We start from the raw sequence: 22615 nt of genomic DNA on the forward strand, positions 1-22615 counted from the left end.
TATGTAAAATTAGCTATGTAAAACTGTGTTGCAACAACTCTCAAAACAAAGACAAAATCTGTCCATTTGGAGTGTTGCAGAATTGTTTATACTGGATACATATTTTTGACGGGTGCTTTTTCCAGGAAATTCAAACATATTTCAACATATTGTCATTTATTTAAATACTCATTAGTATGGGTTTAAAACAAAATTGTTATGTTTAAAATGTAGGCTAAAGTGTGTGCTCTCACTACTCACTTAAATGGGTTCAATCTTTTTTTGATGTGTAATAGTTGATAAAGATCACTTCACTTATATACCATAAAAGGCTTGACATGTTGTTTTGCTTACATGTTCACATGTTTTGCTAATAAGAATTCACTGCAATGGCTGATGTTGTTATGAATCTCTATTGTTTATTTTATAATTTGATAATATGATTTTATTACAGTTGGTTATGGACAGCAGTCAGGTTATGAGTCGTCGTTCAGTCACAACATTTTAACTGGTTGAATTTTCCAGTCATTACAAGTAGTAATAAATGTATTTATTTATTTATTTATTTAAATGTATTTACAAATAAATAAATGTATTTATGTTTAAGTTAATCAATGAATTAGACAAATAGGTTAATATGTATAACATGTGAAATGACCGAACATAAATTAACCAACTACTGTATGTGTTAAATTTATAACCAGCATGCAAAGGTTTGGTCCTGTTGTCAAAGCTTAAAAACAGCGCAATTAGGTTAATTATTATCATAGTGGGCAGCACGGTAGCTCAGTGGGTAGCATAATCGCCTCACAGCAAGAAGATTGCGGTCTTGGGCTCCTGCTGGGTCAGTTGCTGTTTCTGTGTGGAGTTTGCATGTTCTCCCCTTGTTCGTGTGGGTTTCCTCCGGGTGCTCCAGTTTCTCCCACAGTCCAAAGACATAGGTGAATTGAATAAGCTAAATTGGTGTATGGGTGTGTCCCGGTGTTGGGTTGCAGCTAGAAGGGCATCCGCTGCGTAAAACATATGCTGGATAAGTTGGCGGTTCATTTCACTGTGGCGACCCCTGATTAATAAAGGGAATTAGAAAAGAAAATGAATGAATGAATAAATGGAGGATGTTAAAGGAGTTTGCAACATACACAGTAAAAACTGCTGGGTTACACACAATTGATTGTTGAGACAAAATGAAAGAATTTATTTATTTATTAAGTTATTAGAACTTATTAGTTTTTACAATTGTAAGTGGATTGTAAAATTAATTTACAATTAATTACAATTACAATTAATTAACCCCCCCCCCCCCCCCCCTCGAAAACCCCAAGAGTAGTGTTGTTTTGGCTCATTTTAAATATGTTTTTTGAAGAAACATCAAGCATCATTTTTTGAGTGTACAACTATTAGTGTAAGAAGTGAAATATAAATTATTTTACAAAAAAAAAAACTAAAATGCAAAAAATACCATTTCCTATACTAATTTTCATTGCTTTACAACACATCACACACAACCATCGATTGTGATTTGTGTAGGTGAATTTGCTTTTCACATTTTCTATTAGTCAACAACTATATGTTTGGAAATTTTTTTTTTAAATTAATAGACCAGTTTATTGTCTTCCATGACTTCAGTAAGCTGTATTTTGGCAACCTATAGATTGTGTAAAAACTATTGGGTAAAATGGCAGTGTGTGGGATCAAACAGACTTAAAAACCTAGTTTACAAAATTAGTGCAAACACAGTTTGGTGTCTTAAACAATCAAACAAATAAACACAGTAGGGTTGAGCTAACTACATTGTCTACTGTTCATTCATCTCCAAGTCTCATATTCAGCAGCACAAGCATCTTTATATATATACTTTTTAGTGAAAGTAGACTCTCATTAAAATGACTACTTCCACAACAATAGAAAAACAACCAACCAACATGTACCAACATATTCAGCTGCATTCAGCAGTTCAGTTCTAGAGGTAGGCTATACGTAAGCCAAACAGAATCTGCTGACAGTTTTTGCTGTTTCTGCGCAGAATTTTATAAAAAATCAACAGATTTGGAAGTATCGTAACTACAAGCTTAATATATGATATAAAAAAACAATACCTTTTTAACTTTTAATGTTTACAATGCATATTTAATTAGATTCACTTATTTAGTAAACAAAGTAAGTCTCTCCTATAATATATCTACTAAAGACAGAAAATATCACTTTACAATATATTGTAAATAAACCATATGAATATTCTCATATTTGTCAATAATGTTACTGAAATTGATTAAAAAAAATTATTAAACATAAATTTACACATTTAAAGTAAATAAGTAGACTCAATAATGGACTAAAAATTGGTTCAAATTGGCAGATTTTTGCATGCGCAGATTCCGTGTGGCCCTAGCTATACAGTAAGTTAAAGTAACATAAAATGATAATAAAAATACAGATACAAATCATCATCTATCTTGGTTTTTACATAACAACATGTCAGCTCGTCCCATTATATATATATATATATATATATATATATATATATATATATATATATATATATATATATATATATATATATATATTCATTCATACATGTTCTTGTCAGCCTTTATTAATCCAGGTCGTCACAGCGGAATGAACCGCCAACTTATCCAGCAAGTTTTTACGCAGCGGATGCCCATCCAGCCGTCCATCTCTGGGAAACATCCACACACACTCATACACAATTTAGCCTACCCAATTCACCTGCAACGCATGTCTTTGGACTTTGGGGGAAACCGGAGTATCCGGAGAAAACCCACGTGAAGGCAGGGAGAACATGCAAACTCCACACAGAAACACCAACTGAGCCGAGGTTCGAACCAGCGACCCAGCGACCTTGCTGTGAGGCAACAGCTCTACATACTGTGACACTGCATATAAATATATATATATATATATATATATATATATATATATATATATATATATATATATATATATATATATATATATATATATATATATATATATACTTTTTTCATAACAAGAACAATAGCATACAAAAATGAGGAATACAATGCTTACATTTTTCACATCAAAGAAACAAATCAGTAGAAAACCAAACAGATTGGAGTACAATATCATTATTGTACCAAAGAAATTTACAATAATGATATTATATTGGTAAGACAGTTATTAAAAAATAATGGACAACTTTTTAATTATTGTGAATTTCTCAATTATTTTAAAATCCCTATAACTGCGAAAGGACTTGTTCAGCTCTTATCCGGTTACTGTATGAAGTTTTTTTTTATTTTTTATTTTTTATTGAATACAAGAATAATAACATCACTGCATTGAAGAAAAATACAATAATAAAAAATAAGAAAGAAGACAGAGAGAAAAAAAATACACAGCCTCAATCATTAAGAAAAAAGATTGTCATAAGCTTTAAGAAACTTATTATTCTTATTATTATTAATAAGCTTAAGAGATTCAATATTGTACGAAATTTCAACAAGGAAAGTATTAAAAATAGTTATTGTTTTTAGAAACTTATTTTTGTGTATCAAAAATTTACAGTGTAACACAAAAAAAAATACAATAAGATCGAGAGCATGATCATCATCCAAGAAATACAGAAATATATCTTTTATAGACAAATTTAAATCATGTTTAAATGGATAAATGGATGATAAATAAAAAATAATGTAATTCCAAAGATGTTTAATGTAAATGCAACTATAGAATAAGTGAAATAAAGTCTCTTTATGTATATTGCAGAAAGTACACAAATTAGATATATCAAAATAATTAGCAATTTGGGAATTTGTAGGATAAACATTATGCAAGATTTTAAAATGTATCTCTGTTATTTTGTTGGATATGCTGAATTTGTCAGGTAATAACCATAAAATTTACATCTTGGGGTGGTATATACAGAGTAATGTAACAATCGTCTGACATGTCTGTTGTCACATTTTTTATCAAAAAAAGACACTCCATCCAAAAAAAGTTTAGGCATAATTGTTTCCCTCTCATCAAAGTAAAGAAAAGTCTTAAATAAATGCACATAACTTTGTGACAAACACAGCTTGAAGGATTAAGCTGGCAAAGAGAAGTTATACAATGTCATAAATTCTTCATATTCCAAAATATTGCCATCATTTTTAAATAAGTCCAAAACAAAAACAATTCCTCTTTCAAACCACTTATCAATAATAAGAGATTTCCCACGAGTTAAGACATTAGAGTTATTCCAAAGAATTTCTTTGTGTGGGGAAAAATTGTGCACGTAACACAATTTCCAAGCAAGTAAAGCTTGTTTGTAAAAATTATAGAGGGAAATTGGCAATTTAGAAGGGATTAAATTACATTTTAAAAGAAAGTCTAAGCCACCTAATTTATCAAATATAACATTGGGGATATGGTACCAAATTGAATTATTACTACGGAGACATCTTTGTAGCCAATTAATTCTAATGAGCTAATTAAATCTTTGAAATTTAAAACCTCTAATCCACCCTCTGAGCGCCTATTAGATGAGACTGATTTTCTAATTTTATGGGTTTTATTCTTCCATATGAAGTTCAATAACACTTTATTTACATTATCAGCAATTTTGTCACTGATAAAAAGAGACATCGCAGGATAAACACAACGAGACATCGGTTACCGTATGAAGTATGTCTATGAAAGGCCACCGTATGACGTCGTTCCTTAACAGGAAGTGGCACTGCGCAGTTTATGTTGATGTGATTTTGCTGTGAGTTTCTGCTAAAACGCTTTTTGCAAACTCGAAACAAAAGTACCGCAACATGTCAAAAGACCTTTGGTGAGTGCCTATACTATTATTATTTACTGTCATGTTAGATCTGCATGTCAGGACAGTACGTTAGACTTCAGACTTCAACACTATTAATTTAGTGCATCTGTAACTGACAGTCAGATCAGTTTAACCTTAACGCTAGACTAATTTATCTATTTTTTTTCTACTCCCCAGGGCTCATTTTACCCTATACTTTAATTGATCAATTATGTTTTCGTTTACATATTGCTGTTTTTACGCGTCTTGTAAAGGTTGCCAAGCCGGTTAGCTGACATTTGCGTGTCACATGATTGTGTTGATGACAACACAATGATTTAAATAACTGGAAACCCTTATCTCATGATCCCCATTGGAAGATTTTGATAAGTGTAATCTGTGTTTTGTTTACAGGTTAGAAAATTATGATGCAGCTTGTAGGCTGGCTCAAGAAATTGCAGAAAACATCCATGAAAGAAACAGACAGCAGAGGACTGGAGGAAACCCAGCCAAGGCAAGGCAGGATTTGATTGTTTACATCAGGGGTCTCAAACTCAATGGCGGGGGGCCATATTAGTGACTGACGATTCATATGAAGCACAAGAAAAAAGTGGAAATCTGATGTAATTGATACATTCTTACACTCATACATTCTTCCCCAGTTTATCAAAATTCCTTTTAGTTTCTCGTTGTATATGTTGAAGGGGTTGTTTAAATTGTTATGAAAATACCACATTATATAAGCATAATAATCATAATTATGTCCCAATCAATTGTTGCTTAACCAGATGTTTAACCGATAGCGTAAAACATCAGAAAAGAGTTTGAATAACTTTGTTGATTGTACTGGCAATTGTTCTTCTCAATGTCCTTCTTTTTTTTAAAAACTACAAGAGAGGAAATGTTTTTATGTATGTATTCACGTTTACTTTAACATGTGCAATTTAGCCAGCAGTAAAATTTTACTAATGCACATTTTTTATACAATTCTTAATATGCATATTAGAAAAATATATTAAGGATACATTTTTGAATTGAATATTAGCAAAATAATCATATTTACACTACTAACATAACGTGTAAGCCTTGAAGAGGTGTTTGTAAAAATAGAGCACGTACAGACATATGTTTCAACTTTTACATTAGCCCCAGAAATAATCTGCATGTGCATTACTCTCAACTGCACACTGAGAGAAACAGAAAGTAACCTGCATATATTGTACAGTACTTTAAATGTCCTGTAGGTGGGGGTCAAAAACATAAGAGGCTATATGCAACTGCACAAAGATAGTGACTCTAAAAAAAATATATATTTTGTTGGGCCGAATCTCATTATATTTTTCATGTCAATTTCGGGCTGAAAGAAAAAGGAGGAGGGTGGCCACAAATGGCCCACAGCCAGGCAGTTTGAGACCCCTGGTTTACATGAGATAGTTAACCAATCTTTTACACAATATAATAATCTCTCTTGTTGCTTTTCCATCCATGTAGATCAACATGACCCTGAGAGCATCATTACAGAAGCTAAAACAGAATATAGCACAACTCAGAGAGACTCTGAATCGAGCAGCTGTTCAACGCCATATGTATCCTTTCATTTACTTGACTGCACTTTCATTTCACAGTGGCCAAAGCGCCTTACAATTGAGGAATCATTCAGCGATTGAAGAGGCAATACAGTCAAGGAGTGCCAGTAATACAAAGGGACTGTTTGTGGCCAGAGAATTAAGTGCCAGCATTAGGAGGAGGGAGTTTATTTTTCTTTTTTTGAGAGAGAGTGAAAGGTGTTTTTACAGGAACTACATGTATAGTGTTTTTTGGAGTGATTATAAGAATGTGCTTTGTGCAAATGTGCAAAAACTGATGCAAGTGTTGTTTAAAGTGTCAGAGAGATGAAAGAGCATGTTTTCTACATGTGGTTTGTTAAGCCCACTCACCTGTGTGAGGCAAACTTCATGAATGCATAGTTTTTTTTTTAAGATATGAAGTGATTGTAAAAATGTGCCTTGAGCAAATGTGTAAACTGATGCAAGTGTTGTTTAAAGTGTCAGAGAGATGAAGGAGTGTGTTTTCTACTGGTGGTTTGTCAAGCCCACTCACCTGTGTGAGGCACACTTCATGAATGTATAGTGTTTTTTTTAAGATATGAAGTGATTGTAAAAATGTGCCTTGAGCAAATGTGTAAACTGATGCAAGTGTTGTTTAAAGTGTCAGAGAGATGAAGGAGTGTGTTTTCTACTGGTGGTTTGTCAAGCCCACTCACCTGTGTGAGGCACACTTCATGAATGTATAGTGTTTTTTTTTAAGATATGGAGTGATTGAAAGAATGTGCCAGGTGCAAATGTGCAAACTGATGCAAGTTTTGTTTAAAGTGTCAGAGAGATGAAAGAGTGTGTTTTCTACATGTGGTTTGTTAGGCCCACTTACCTATGTGAGGCAAACTTTATGAATGCATAGTTTTTTTTTTAAAGATATGAAGTAATAGTAAGAATGTGCCTGGTGCAAATGTGCAAACTGATGCAAGTGTTGTTTAAAGTGTCAGAGAGATGAAAGAGCGTGTTTTCTACAGGTGGTTTGTTAAGCCCACTTACCTGTGTGAGGCACACTTCATGAATGCATAGTTTTTTTAAAGATATGAAGTGATTGTAAGAACGTGCCTGGTGCAAATGTGCAAACTGATTGAAGTGTCGGTTAGGGTTAGGTGTCAGAGTGATGAAAGACAGGTGGTTTGTCAAGCCCGTTCACTTGTATGAATCACACTCAGAATTGACTATGTTTTGGGGTTGTCCTGTAGTTCTGTGTGGTTGCTTCACAAAACCAAGAAAGTTGAATCCAGCAATTAGGATTATAATGACTTCTTTATGATTGTTTGTTTTGCAGTATCATTGAGAACTAAGATTTTCTAAATTAGTTTGAATCCTATATGCTGTTTTTTTTCTCCTGAAAAAACTTAAAATCAGACATTTGAATAAATTATTATTATCATTTTCAAAATTAATTTCATATCTAGACAATAAAAGAAGTCCTATTTTTAGTTTAGTGTGATATAACAACATTATAGGAATGACCCCCTAAAAGGCAAGACATGTCTTGTACCATTGATATCCATTGATATCTTCAGTGATATCAAAAGACAAGTAAACCCAGTAAACACCTCAATGGTGATGTGAACTACATGTCCAGAACATGAACACAATATTGCATAGGTTGCACTTTATTTTACAGTAATCATCTTGTACTTTCAGTGTACTTGCCAAGGAAAATCCTGGGTCATATAAGTTATCTACATAGGTTAAGGTGAGTTCCAGTAGTACTTTTAGGTATAAATTCTAATTATTTTCCTGTTTATGTAATGCTGTGATAAATAAGAAACAGGACTTTTCCAGAAATCAGAAAATGCTCTAATGCTTTATTTTTTTAATTTTGTTTTAATTTTTAAATTTTTTTATTAGAATATGCAAAAATCATACAAATACAAGAAAACGTCAACAAATAACAAATACAAAGCAACGAAACAAAAACAAAACAAAAACAACAACAATATAGTCATGTACTGGTATGTGCGTGAGTGTGTGTATGCATGTAAAGGTAACTTGGTGGACAGGTCAGAGTACATACATAAGGAACAATAACAGTCAATAAATGAAGCAAGTGTCACAGATATAGATAAAACATATAGAAAGAAACCAGTCAGAGGTAGGGAGTAACAACAATGCGCATTTATGTATGATAGTAAAAAATGAGAGTAAAAAGAAAGAAAGGACAACATCTAATGCTTTAAAATAAAGTGTGTTCATATTTAGGCACGTCTGCTAGCTTGGACAAATGATCTATTATTGATGATGTGTATAATCTGGTCTTTTATCATAACTGTCTAAATATATTAAACCATGCTTGATAGTGATTAAAATACTGAGGCAGGTGATGTATAATTAAACTGCAAGTGCCCAAAACTTGCCCCTAGCTCACATATGTTTGCCCATTACTTAAAACTATGATAAAAATCCTGTTTAAGTCATATATGTGGCATTCTTGGTTAAGTTATGTTCAGTAGTAGAGGCACAGAGTTTATTATTTGCTCATCAGTGAATTGAACAACCGTATCAGTACAATTAGTGAAGCTGTTTCCAATAAACTAAATGGTTAATGAGACAGGTGTTTAAATTCAGCTTCATGATCCAATCAGAAAGTTTTTCAATCTCTGTTTCGTTATTATTTTAGAAGTTCACAGTGGCATACTAAAATCCCATAGCATCTGAAATTTTTACATTTTTATACTACAGAGTAGGTATTAACCTATTGGTTACATGAACTGTGCGTGAACAAAAACAGAATCTCCACTTTAGGCAGTTAAAGAGGTTGTTCTCAGACAAATAATTCAAGTACTCACCCTTAAGTGGTTCCAACCCATTATAAGGTTCTTAGAAAATATTTTAAGAAAAGCTGAAAACTTGTTACCATCGACTACTATGTTAGAAAAAAAACAAAACAAATACTGAGGAGGTCATTGGTTACATCTTTAAAATAGCTTCTGTTGTGTTTAACACAAGAAAGAAAATCATAAAAGGCTGAATACATTTTGACAGAATTAGCATTTTTGGGTGAACTATCCCTTTAATAAGACAAAACGGTGATTTCTCATGAGCACCTATAGAGGGCAATGTTTAATAACAAACCAGTTTAAGAACGGGTGAAGTAGTCCTTCGGTGATGGTGGATTTGCAATTGTAGTAATTAAAAGTGAATGTTCTATTCATAAGTTGATGTTTTTATGATGATTTAGCATAGCAGTCTGTGAGATGAGCATAATAACGCAGTCATAAATGTGTCAATTTAAAGCCTTAATGAAAAATTCCAGAATGCAAGCTGAAGCAGACAGAAGACAGAGCCTTGTTGATGATCTCGCTTCTAGAGAAACAAGACTGAACGCTTCTTTCAAAGGAGACATAACAGAAGCTGAGCCATCAAGGTACATTTGGATATTATGTGAATTTTTATTCCTGCATTTTAATGGATACAAATTTATGGAAGACTAATGTATAAAATATATTATATATTGGTATTATTATTTCAACTTTTTCAACATAACTGTTTGTTTAGAGTGGATTAAAAAAATATGTTTTTTTTGTATCATACCAGGTAGGGATAAACAATATATAGTTTGAGCATCGATATCATAGTGCATGTATCCGCAATAGTTACATCGCAGGATTAGATTATAATAAAGATTAAAAAATAAATGAAGAGTTTAGATGCAATGACCTCTAAATGCCATCTGAAATTTGTGTGAATACACACAATTATGTGTGTATGTTTAGTAATAACACCTTATTGGCAAAGAATTAGTCCTTTTCCCTGTCTTTAAAGTGAAATATTTTTAACATAAACAAAGGAGGCTGAGAAAATTTTTAATTTTCAATGGAAATTTTTAGACTTTTCAAACTGAGGTTTTTGCATCTGAACTCTTTATATATATTGTTAAATATTATTATATATTATTGTATAAAATTATTTATAGAATGATGACCTTTTTATTTTACATTTGATTGTTCAATTTCTATATTTGAATACTGTTAGATACCTCGTTAAATCATAAAACAACTTTTGTTTTTGCTCCAGTTGTATTTATAAAAGCTTGTATTCAATTATATTTTATGCCGATGCACTGCATAAAAAATGACTTGATCAGCTTAGTCAATCTATATTAAAGAAATCTTGCGAAATAGAGCTATTCAAATCATTTGGTGACATTAAATTCTTGTTGAATTATATATCAGAGCAAAACCAAAATATTGCAATGTCAGATTTTTCCAATATCGTGCAGGCTAATACCAGGGCTAATGATTTTATTTTTTTTTAATTGTGAACAATTCACATTTTCACTGGTTCTACCACACACAAATGATTGATTGCTATTAGATGTTAGCTATTTTTTCTTAAAATTTCTTTTTAACATTCTTTGCTAAAATGCATTTGTTTTCATAAAAGCACCATGAATTGTAAATTCTATATTACCCCACAAAGTTTGGGGGTCGAAAAGAATTTTATAATGTTTTTAAATCTAATAAAAAAACTTTTAGCTCAACATGACTGTTTGTAGATAAAAAAATACAGTAAAGCAAGTTAGAATAACTGTTTCACATTGTAAAGTTTCTTTAAATATAGTTTATTCCTGACAAAGCTAGCATTGCTGGAGTCCAGTTTATTTGTTGATCCTTCAGAAGTCATTATGAAATTGTCAACTGATATTAAACAATTGCATTATTATCACTGCATTATTTATAAATGCTTGTAATAGATTATATTTTATGTTGATGCACTGCATAGAAAAAGACTTGATTAGCATAGTCGATCTGAATTAAAGAAATCTTTCCAAATAGAGCTATTTAAATCATCTGGTGACTTTACATTCATATTGTAATTTATCACAGCAAATCAAAATATCGCAATGTCAGATTTGTCCAACATCGTGCAGCCTAATACCAGGGCTGATGATTTTTTATTTATTTTTTATTGTGGACAGTTCACAATTTCACTAGTTCTACCACACACGAATGATTAATTGCGATTAGAAGTTAGCTATTTCTTTCTTGAAATTTCTTTTTAACATCCTTTGCTAAAATGCATTTGTTTTCGTAAAAGCACGATAAATTGTTAATTCTATATTACCCCACAAAGTTTTGGGGTCGATGAGAATTTTATAATGTTTTTAAATCTAATAAAAAACTTTTAGCTCAACGTGGATGTTTGTAGATAAAAGTACAGTAAAGTAAGTTTAAATTACTGTTTCACTTTTGTAACGTTTCTTTAAATAAAGTTTATTCCTGTGATGACAAAGCTAGCATTGCTGGAGTCCAGTTTATTTGTTGATCCTTCAGAAATTATTCTTAAATTATTAATTAAGAAGAATAATTGCATTATTATCTGTGCTAAAAACAGTTGTGCTGCATTTTTTTATTTATTTTTTATTTATTTAATTTATTGTTCAAACTAACTTTTATTAACACTTAGATTTAAGGGACAATTCACACTTGCTAATAATAATAATAATAATAATAATAATAATACGTTTTATTTATTACACGCTTACAAGAAAGTAAAAACAACAAAGCAATAAAACAACAGTAAAACAATAAAAAAGATACAAAAAACACAGTAAGAATAAAAGAGATATCGCAAATTAAAAACAGTCCTAAAAAGATGATTATTAAGTAGCTTCATAAAACTGTTCAATGAACCAGCATTCCTAATGTTAGTGGGAAGAGCATTCCACAGTTTGGGTGCACTACCTAATATCTACCTACCTAATACCTAAACTTCCTTACTAACCGTTAATAATCAGCTTAGCAATTAGTAGTTTATTGAGCTAAAATTCTTAGTTAATGTTTTGTTAATAGCATGTCTTTTACAATAAAATTAAGTGTGACCAAACTTTTTATTATTGTAACATTTTTACTGCAAGTTGAATTTGTGTTAAACATAGCATTGCAAACATATTCATATTTGTAAAAATATTATATTTAACATAGTTTAATTGATAAATCAGCAGTATTTGCAACAACATTGTAGAATGCATCACGGAAAACAGCTGTTTATGTTTGCCAGACATAATAGATATACAAGATGATTCATGTAGAATTTGTAGTGCAGCAGTGGCCTGAAAAAAAAGAAGAAGAAATAACTGGGTCAACTGGCCCAAAATTTACCTCAATTATGTTTAGACAATTAATGTAGAAACCATGAACTCTGTTATCCCACCAGACCATAGAGACCTATGCTTGCCATTATTTCTCCTTGCCCCTCTAGTGTCCCCAATTCTAATAGCTTTATGCCAGAAACTGTGACCTTTGGTAAAACGGAAGTCTGTACTCACTCTCTGAGGGCTCTGGTTCAGCTTTACTGCTCTGCTGATCAGAGCCGAACACTGAACTTCCACCATCAGGACTGTTTACACTTCCATACTCTCCACTGCACTCACATCCTCCAAAATACACCAATCAGAGACTTAAATTGTCACCGCCAATCTGTTGTGCGCTTATGAATCTTAATTCAAACGGCAGCTCATCAGCCGAAATCTTTTTGAAAAATCTGATGTTCTTTAATCATTTGACCTTCTCCATCCAGGTTACACGAAATAGGATAGGAAGTCAAAACAACCTACTAGTATAAAACTTTACTTTTTTTTGGTCATTAGGTGCTTAATGCTCTGTCTATCTGAATTACTTTCTTTTCATAGTGCCCTATTTAATTGAAGCCAGAGTTGTAAAACTACACTACAACAAATTTGTTAATTAAAATAAAGCTAATCATTTTTATAAATCCAATATTTAATACTTATTTAAAATCGTTAAGAATAAAATGTGGAATATCTATATTTTATGTGACTTAAGAACCAAGATAACTAAAACTGAAATGAAAATAATAAGTAGTTAAATAGTAATATTTAAATAAAAATAGAATCAGGGAATTCTATAACTGCAGTCTTAAGGCATAGTTCACTCATTAAATAAACAAACTGACTAAAAAAACTCATCATTCAGTCATCTTCACGCAATTCTACTTTGAAAAATGTCCAAGCAGTTTAAGTCAGTGACCAAAATGTCTTTTCATGTTACACACAAATTAACAAAGTAACAAAAACCTGTAAGGGCATTTTGCTTGAGAGTCAGGGTATCTTCTGTCCATTCCATATTCATTAGAAAAAAAAAAAAAAAAGAAAATTAAGAAAACTGACTTTTGGGTTTTTCTTTTGCTCTATATATATATATATATATATATATATATATATATATATATATATATATATATATATATATATATATATATATATATATATATATGTGTTAAAGTCCCTTCAATTATTAGCTCCCCTATTCATTTTGTTGAGAATATTTTCTCAACATATTTCCACACATAATAGTTTGTATAACTCATTTCTGATAATAAATTTCATTTATCTTTGCCATGGTGACAGTAAATAATATTTCATTAGATATTTTTCAAGACACTTCTATACAGCTTAAAGTGACATTTTAAAGCTTAACTAGGTTAATTAGGTTAACTAGGCAGGTTAGGGTAATTAAGTAATAATTTTATATCGATGGATCATGCAAACCGGGTGCTGCTCGGAAATGGTTATCTTTGCTCAGCATCAGGTGCACAGCAGCAAGAAGTTTGGCGACAAACTATAGGCTTTTTATTATTTTTATTATTAATAATAATATTATTGTTATTATTATTTAGGCTTTGCTTGGAAACAATCATGCAAACCAGGTTCTGCACAGAAATTGCTAACTTTGCTCAGTATCAGGTGCACAGCAGCAAGACGTTTGGCAGAGAACTATGACATTATTTTAAAGACAAATGTGTAATACATTCATTTATTTTTTTGTCGGCTTAGTCCCTTTATTAATCCAGGGTCGCCACAGCGGAATGAACCGCCAACTTATCCAGCAAGTTTTTACGCAGCGGATGCCCTTCCAGCCGCAACCCATCTCTAGGAAACATCCACATAAACATTCACACACACACTAATACACTACGGACAATTTAGCCTACCCAATTCACCTGTACCACATGTCTTTTGACTGTGGGGGAAACCGGAGCACCCGGAGAAAACCCTTGCGAAGGCAGGGAGAACATGCAAACTCCACACAGAAACACCAACTGAGCTGAGGTTCGAACCAGCGACCTTTTTGCTGTGAGGCGACAGCACTACCCACTGCGCCACTGCCTCGCCCCAAATGTGTAATAATTTATTTAATTTATGAAAGCCTGCTAACTGATCAAATGATTCAGCACAACCGATATGTGTATAATAAATTTTAAAGTAATTTATCCATTTTTCTACTCTAATCCGAAAAAAAGAAAAGAAAATTCTGGATACCAGTTAATTTGTTGATCTTTCAGAAATCATTGTAAAATCCTCAACTGATACCCAATAACTGTATTAATATCGTTGTGCAGCTGCATCTTTTATTTAATAATTATTGTATTATATATATTATATATTATAATAATTATATTGGAAAAAACTAAAATGTAGTCATAAAATAACTTTTATAACTTAAAAATTCATTAGAAACATACTTAGTTTGTATAAAAAGTTAAAATTAACATAAACCATATGTTGTCATGACTTATTGATCATATACTTGTTTTAAAGTGTGTAAGTATTATTAAAACACCATTACAACCTGCCTAAAACCCTTGATATCATATATATTGAGCTTTGTTTTTGATTCTATGGGTGGTGAAGTCCTAGAAAAGGTATTTAGTTAATGTCTGGGATTAATACAGTTAGGGAAATCATTTATAGGCCTGATCCCTTTTTGCCTCTACTCTTCTTTGTAGGCTTAATCCTCTAATTTCTTAACATAAGAGGCCTAAACTTTTATTTTAATAGTTTCAATTAACATCACACCATGCACTGTACGTGCACTTACCTAAAACGCACTAATAAACTACAGTCATTTGATCAAGTTTTTTTTAATACGAAAGCAATTTTTTATGAGGGTGTAAGCCTGGCAGGATTTTAGGGCCTGGATTTTTCATCTCACTGTGTGGTCTTTGTCTGCCACCGGGGCGTTAGTTTTGCTTCAATAATCTGAAATAGCATTTCACTTTTTTTTTTTCCATAGACATAAAACCAGGCTTATGGCATTGGTGAAACAATACCTCTGTTGAAGATTAACCTTTAATCAAGCACAAAATGACAAGCCGCTCATTTGAAGATTCCGAGTTGTCGACCCGGTGCCTCAACCCTCCTCCCCCGGTTTCCTCTCTTTTATATTTGACCATAATGCACAAAGTTGTAATTAGTTAAATAGGGCCTCTAAGAGACGAGGTCTGCGATGCCTCGTCTGATTAAGTCTGCGGGCTCTGCGGGAGGTTAATTGGATAAGCGATAATCCTCACACCGCCGAGGTGGAGCGGAGGAAGCGGAGAGGGTTTCGCACAACTTACGAGTTGCCAAACATGTCAGAAAGATTAGTATCCGCCGCTGACCACTTTTCTCGCTGACCAGAGGATTAATATCAGCTTGGACTTGAACGTCTGAGGAGATGCTAGACTGCCTTAGTACATTTGTGGATTAGTTTAAGTTTGGGAAAGGGGGGAGGTGAAGAAGAAAAAGGTTTTGCTTATTGAGCATGTGAGAAGTAAACTTCCTTGGTGTGAGGGAGGATGTGAAGGAGAGAAACGGATCCAGCTGAAGATTCTTTAGAGGTTAGCGACCCCTCTGAACGCAAATGAAGCTCTAGTGATGCTGAACTAACTGGATGAGAAGAGCCGTTGTCAAAAACGGGGTTTAAAGTGAGAGAAAGTCATTTGGGTTTTATTCAGACATGTTATTTCTGACATGTCGTTTCACCTTCAACTACACTGTAAAAAATATATATTTTTGTTTAATAAAATTTACTTTTCTAGTTTATCAGTCAAACTGACTAAAAATATTAAGTTAAACTTTGCATAACTTAAAATGTAGTAGAAACCTGATTAGCTTATTAAAGTAAGTTAAAGCAAAGCGAAAAAAAAAAACCCGTAGTCATGACTTTGCCACATATTTTTTTACAGGGTACATATTGCTGTAAGAAAACATAATAATAATGATATAAAAATGTTAAAGTACAAATCTGGTTCTAGAATATTCACCTGTGTCATTTTAGTATTCATGATTTAGAAAAGGGAAAAACAAATCTGGTTGAAAACACTGTGGGCTCTATTTTGACGTTCCATGCGCAGAGCGCAAAACGCAGGGCACCAACGCTTTCAGGGCGTGTCAGAACGCGTTTTTGCTAATTTAAGGACGGGAAAACTGCCTTGCGCCGCGGCGCATGTTCTAAAAGGGTTGAGTTTATTTTCTTAATGAGTTATAGGTGTGTTTTGAGAATAAACCAATTAGAATCTCATCTCCCATTCCCTTTAAGAGTCAGCTGCGTCGCGCCAAGAGCGCATTCGCCATTTTCAGGACGCAAAATAAGTCTAAGTGGAAAAAATGAGCATTTCACTAGCAAATAGTTAACAGTTTTTTTAACAGAAAACTGTTAAACAGAGCATCTACTGCGTGAGAATGAGAGATAATGGAACTACTTTCACCTTCGCTCTTGGATAGGGAAACCTTTACGCACAGACATCAATTAGTCTATAAATAAATACTTTTGTTTGTTAAGCGCAAATTTTCGTTTCAAAACTATTTCTAAATTCAGTTCTAATTTCCAGCAAACAAATAAATGAATAATAATAGCAAAATGTGCTCAAAAACCTGAGTTATATGCTAAAACACATGATGTGCCCCTTATAAAAACCTGACAGGTGGGCAAATCTAAGCTTGTTTTTAATAAAACAAATATAAATATGGATATAATAAATAATACTGCTAATAATAATAACATTATACAAAAGCAAATTGTTATGAATGAACTGAAAAAGCCTCCCGAGATGAAGAAGACATAAAAGCAGTGATTTTTCATATTGATGTAGGCTAGAAAATAATATGTTTTGTAATATTTTAATCCTTTATATTTATATTCTATTTCTATTCTTATTATATCTTATATATATCCTTAATATTTACATTTTTTCATATGTAAAGATATTTGCCTATTGCTCTCTTGTGCGTATTTAGCAGTGTGTAAGCGATGCGCAACTCTGCGCCGGAGTTTAGACCAGGTTAGTTTTGGTCTAATGAAAAATCTATTATAGATTCTCAAAATAGCAACGCGCCAGACGCCTTCCTTTTTAGACCAGAACCTCTATGGGCGCAAAAATGAGCGCTAATGCATTTGCTATTTAAACAGCATAGCGCAACGCCTCAAAACGACTCTTGCGCCAAGCTGAAACTACCAAAAGACTACTGCGCCACGCCTTGCGCCACACTGCGCCAGGTGTATGATAGGGCCCTGTGTGCCAAGTTTATATTCATGTGGTTTCAAATGGTAACATTTTTAGAAAATGACATCTTACATAAGATATGACATAAATATGAAGTAAAATTACTTATTTTTTTACAGGTTTGTATACACATTCATTTTCCATTTAATTTTTTTTTTTGTGGCCAAATTGCACAAATTGTAAGTGATTATATTTTATGTGATTTGATGATTAGAACATTTGTTGGATTTACTTAAATATATTATGTACCATTTTTGCATCACTCTTTTTAAGGTAAAAAGCTTGCTGTATGTAATAGGGCTGCACGATATTGGACACATTAGCATTGCGAAATTTAGTTTGTCAGCGATATTGCGATGCATTGTGATTATAACTTCACTAGATGACTTATAACTCTATATGGAAATTCAATCATTCATTAATTTTCTTTTCAGCTTAGTCCCTTTATTAATCTGGGGTTGCCGCACTGTGAAAATTATTTTTCCAGCATATGTTTTTGGCAGTGAATGCCCTTCCAGCTGCAACCCATAACTGGGAAACATCCACACACTCTCATTCACACATATACACTAAGAACAATTTGACTCCACACAGAAATGCCAACTGCCCCAGTCGGGGCTTGAACCAGCGACCTTCTTGCTATTTGGCGATTGTGCTACCCAATGCACCACTGTGCTGCCTATATTGAAAAAAATTATATGTTTTAAATTTATTGGGATTATTTAGTAGGGAAATATCAGCAGAAAACAAGTAAACAGTAAACAAATTACAAGCATAGATGAATACAACTAAACACAGATACAAACTAAATGCACTGTGTTTCATGGATTTCTGTGCAGAATCTAACAGTATTGAGGTATAGAAATTAATTAATTATGATATGTAAAATAACAATATATTTATAGCATTTAGTCTTCATTTAAATACAATTAATATTTACTAAAGCTTTAAACTTTATAATATACTAAGTCACAGGTCTTAAAATTTCAACCAAATCAAAATGTTTAAGGTTAAACTTTGCTATGACCCCACAAATCACATGTTCTGAATTTTGGTGGCTGGTTATTATAATCCATACTTGACTTTGCAGATCCTGTGATGTGACAATCGCACACAGCAATATTGATGCTGAGACTATACAGTGCTCAGCATATATAAGTACACTCCCTCACTAATCTATGTTTTAAATTCATATATTTAATAGGAAGCTTAAGCTTTACAATATTATATTTGTGCATATAATTTAATCAATACTGAAGCCAAATTTGGATCTTATCTAACAAAATAACTTACGATAACAGTCCAAAAACTAGTACACCCACATGGATAAAAATATTCATTTTCAAAACGGGGTGTAATCAATTATGCTGAGCACTGTATATTGTGTATCCCTAGTATATAAAATGAACAAGAAGACCTTAGCTAGGCTATATATAGTTACACAATTTAACTCAATGTTCTATACTTTTAAATATCAGGTAACCAATTAAATGAAGTAGTAAATCGAAGTTCTGTTCACTTAATATTTAATGTCTATTATGCCTTTTTTACTAATATAATTAGTAATGACGTAGTGGCGCAGTAGGTAGTGCTGTCGCCTCACAGCAAGAAGGTCGCTGGGTCGCTGGTTCGAGCCTCAGCTCAGTTGGTGTTTCTGTGCCGTGTTTGCATGTTCTCCCCGCGTTCCTGTGGGTTTCCTCCGGTTTCCCGCACAGTCCAAAGACATGTGATACAGGTGAATTGAGTAGGCTAAATTGTCCATAGTGTATGAGTGTGTGTGTGGATGTTTCCTAGAGATGGGTTGCGGCTGGAAGGGCATCCGCTGCGTAAAAACGTGCTGAGGATGAATAAGTAATAACATACGCACATGTGTTTTTCTTAAACTCTTGCAAAAATGACAATCAACAGCTTTTGTTGTAACTATCGAGGAGTATTTTCCTACACTTACATGTTGTTGATAACTATGCTGCAATTGAAACCTGCTTTTAAAATCTTTTGTCAGGTTTACCTAATTTCAACTGCAACACTAGTTGAGATGTCTTACATTTTTTCATTCACTGTGTGCATACATTTTTGATCACGCTTTAATTTATGTTTTTATTTGAACCAACTAATATATTTAAAGTGAACCTAAAACTGCTCTGAAAAGTTTTTTGTTTAATCCATTTATTTATAAGTAATGTTGGTTGAACTGTACATTATTTGCATTACAAATATTTAGCATGCACATTTGATCATTTACATCAGAAATTATTATACATTTTATAACATTATTTCTGTTGCATTATTTCTTTACTTTGTTAGAGTTAAGGTAATTTTCACCGATATATCCTTCACTTGTCAAATAGTCAAATGCAGTCACTGGACTGTACCTTTTAAAATACTGGTCTATGCATGTTCAGGACTCTAAGAAACTAGGACTAGGACTCTAGATTTTTGGGAAACATTTCTAATTACTGCTGCCTAAAATGACTGATTTTGCTGTGACTTTTCTTAAAATTTGCAGCAATATTTTTTTTTGTTTTGTCAAATATACTGTGTGTATGTATATGTGTGTGTATATATATATATATATATATATATATATATATATATATATATATATATATATATATATATATATATATTACCTTAAGAACCAATGGACTATATACATTAAATAAAGGGAACCATATAAAGCTTTCTACAATGTATTTGCTACATGAAAGACACTAAATGATCAACATTAACAAAACTCTTAAAATCTCTCCAACATTAGCATTAGAAGAATCAAATTTGTAGTGAACTAAAATTATAGCAAACGATACTACAAATGCAGCCTTGTTCAAATGGATTTTTAGCAATCACAGAAACATTAAATTCTGGAGGGACTGCTTGACACGTTTGACTATTTTTATTATTGTATTATTATTTAAATCAATTCAATTTGGTTATTGTCACAGTAAGGAAATACATTTCCCTGTACAATAAACCCCTTCAGACCTGAATTATGTTCCAAATTTTAGAAAAATGGGATGTCATGTGATGTCCATTGTAATAGACGCAGGGTCTGAAGCGGTTAAATTTTTACTTTGCTGTCCACAGTGAAGTCATACACATAACATACACATCATACACAGCACACACATATACACATACATACACAGAAGTGACGGAAGAATAATTATAAAAATGTACAGTTGAAGTCAGAATTATTAGCCCCCCTGTGATTTTTCCTTTTTTTTTCTTTTTAAATATTTCCCAAATGATGTTTAACAGAGCAAGAACATTTTCACAGCATGTCTGATAATATTTTTTCTTTTGGAGAAAGTCTTATTTGTTTTATTTTGGCTAGAATAAAAGTATTTAAATTTTTTAAACACCATTTTAGTGTCAAAATTATTAGCCCTTTGAGCTATTTTTTTTCGATAGTCTACAAAACAAACCATCATTTTACAGTAAGTTGCCTGATTACCATATCCTGCTTAGTTAACTTAATTTACCTAGTTAAGCCTTTAAATGTCACTTTAAGCTGTATAGAAGTGTCTTGAAAATGATCTAGTAAAATATTATTTACTGTCATTTTGGCAAAGATAAAAGAAATTATTCCTCTGGTCCACTGGTTATCGTTTTAAAAGTCTGATATCTGATGGGCAAAAAGAGTTCTTGAGTCTGGCAGTCCTGCATCTCACACTCCTATACCTCCGCTCTGAGGGTAGGAGTGTAAATATTCTGTGTTGTGGGTGCGTAGGGTCTTTCAGGATGGAGGAAGTTCTCTCGTGGACTCTGCGATGGTTAATATTCTGCAGCGAAGACAGTGGGGTCCTAACGACCATGTCCATTGTAGGTGATAATTATAAATGAAAGTAGCTTTTTATTCAGTGGAAGTCAGGGAATTTTACATTTAGCTTAGAGTGGGAACCCTGCTGTTAGTATTTTGTTTGATTTGAATTAAATTGAATTAAAACATAAAAAAAAAAAAAAATCAATTTTCTTGTTGATATCAGGACAGTTGTTCCATCCACCAGTTGTTCCATCGAACTGCAACAGTGTTTAGAAACATGTAAGAATTTGCTGCAGACATATTCATCTTTAGATATTGATACAAGTTGATACTACTTTGGATGTAGTCTGTAAACCCACAGGAAGCAGGACACCCTTTCATGAGAGTGACCGGCTCATAACTCACTGTACGAAGTTGAGCGCTGATAGCTTTTCCAGGAGAGTCTTTAAACTTGACTTCTCTCTCTGTGAGCTGTCCAGGAGCCTCAGGGGGAACAGGTTTCATACATTAATCAAAGAAAAGTGCAAATGCACAACGCAGTGTCTCCACAGGATAACAGGCCACTTCTCGTTTGGCACGGCACTTTGAAAGCTTGTATAAAAGCCAGAGGCTGTTCATATGCTTTGTGTCCTTGTAACGTCAGGCATGAAAACTCACTCTCCGGGCTCAACAAAGTGGAACCCATATGAACAAATAAACAGAGGTTCTCTGATCTTACAAGGTCCAAAGTAGGGGATGTTATTTGCTATTTTAGAAGTAAAAAATAGAAAAGTTATTTATTCTGAAGGCACATGAGTGCTACAGATGTGCGTTTGGTAGAAAGAGCCCGTGGCTCTTGAACAACTCACGGACATGCCTCAAAGTTTATTTATATTTGTAAAGTAGATGATGTGTGTCCACTTGATGTGTGCACATAGCTGTTGATTGACAGTGCATGTGGAATAACTCTAATATTACACTGTGTATGTAATCTAGTTACTGTGTTTGTATGCAATGAGAAAGTTGACTTTGTGTATTACAGCGATGACTGCTATATACGTAAATGCATACGTACCTACATACATTTTTTTGTTGTATCAAAACTAGAAGCAGTAAGTTCTTAAGAAAAAACTACTCTTCTTCAAAGGATTTAGTGCATTTGTTTTCTAAAAAGCAAACAAACAAGAAAACTTTATGGCATTATATTATTTAACCCATCCATGTGCACACACATAC

General features: G+C 32.7%; 1 protein-coding gene and 1 long non-coding RNA gene across 3 annotated transcripts in view; one reads left to right on the plus strand and one right to left on the minus strand.

Annotated features, from left to right (window-relative positions):
* Nucleotides 1–22615, minus strand: part of LOC147843513 (uncharacterized) — a 721012-nt gene that overhangs the window by 232996 nt on the left and 465401 nt on the right. The gene's annotated exons all lie outside the window — the stretch shown is intronic.
* The window catches only part of stx8 (syntaxin 8), a 106138-nt gene continuing 88187 nt past the window's right edge, over nt 4665–22615 (plus strand). The window contains exons 1-4 of one of the 2 annotated variants that reach the window (XM_087255247.1): nt 4665–4777; nt 5162–5261; nt 6239–6333; nt 9605–9715. In XM_087255247.1, the coding sequence (XP_087111373.1) occupies nt 4761–4777; nt 5162–5261; nt 6239–6333; nt 9605–9715 (323 nt within the window). In that variant the 5' untranslated portion in view covers nt 4665–4760. 2 annotated transcript variants of the gene reach the window in all.

This window comes from Danio rerio, chromosome 6 (assembly GCF_052040795.2).
Source record: "Danio rerio strain M-AB ecotype USA chromosome 6, GRCz13ab, whole genome shotgun sequence".
In the NCBI taxonomy this organism is placed as follows: Eukaryota; Metazoa; Chordata; class Actinopteri; order Cypriniformes; family Danionidae; genus Danio; species Danio rerio.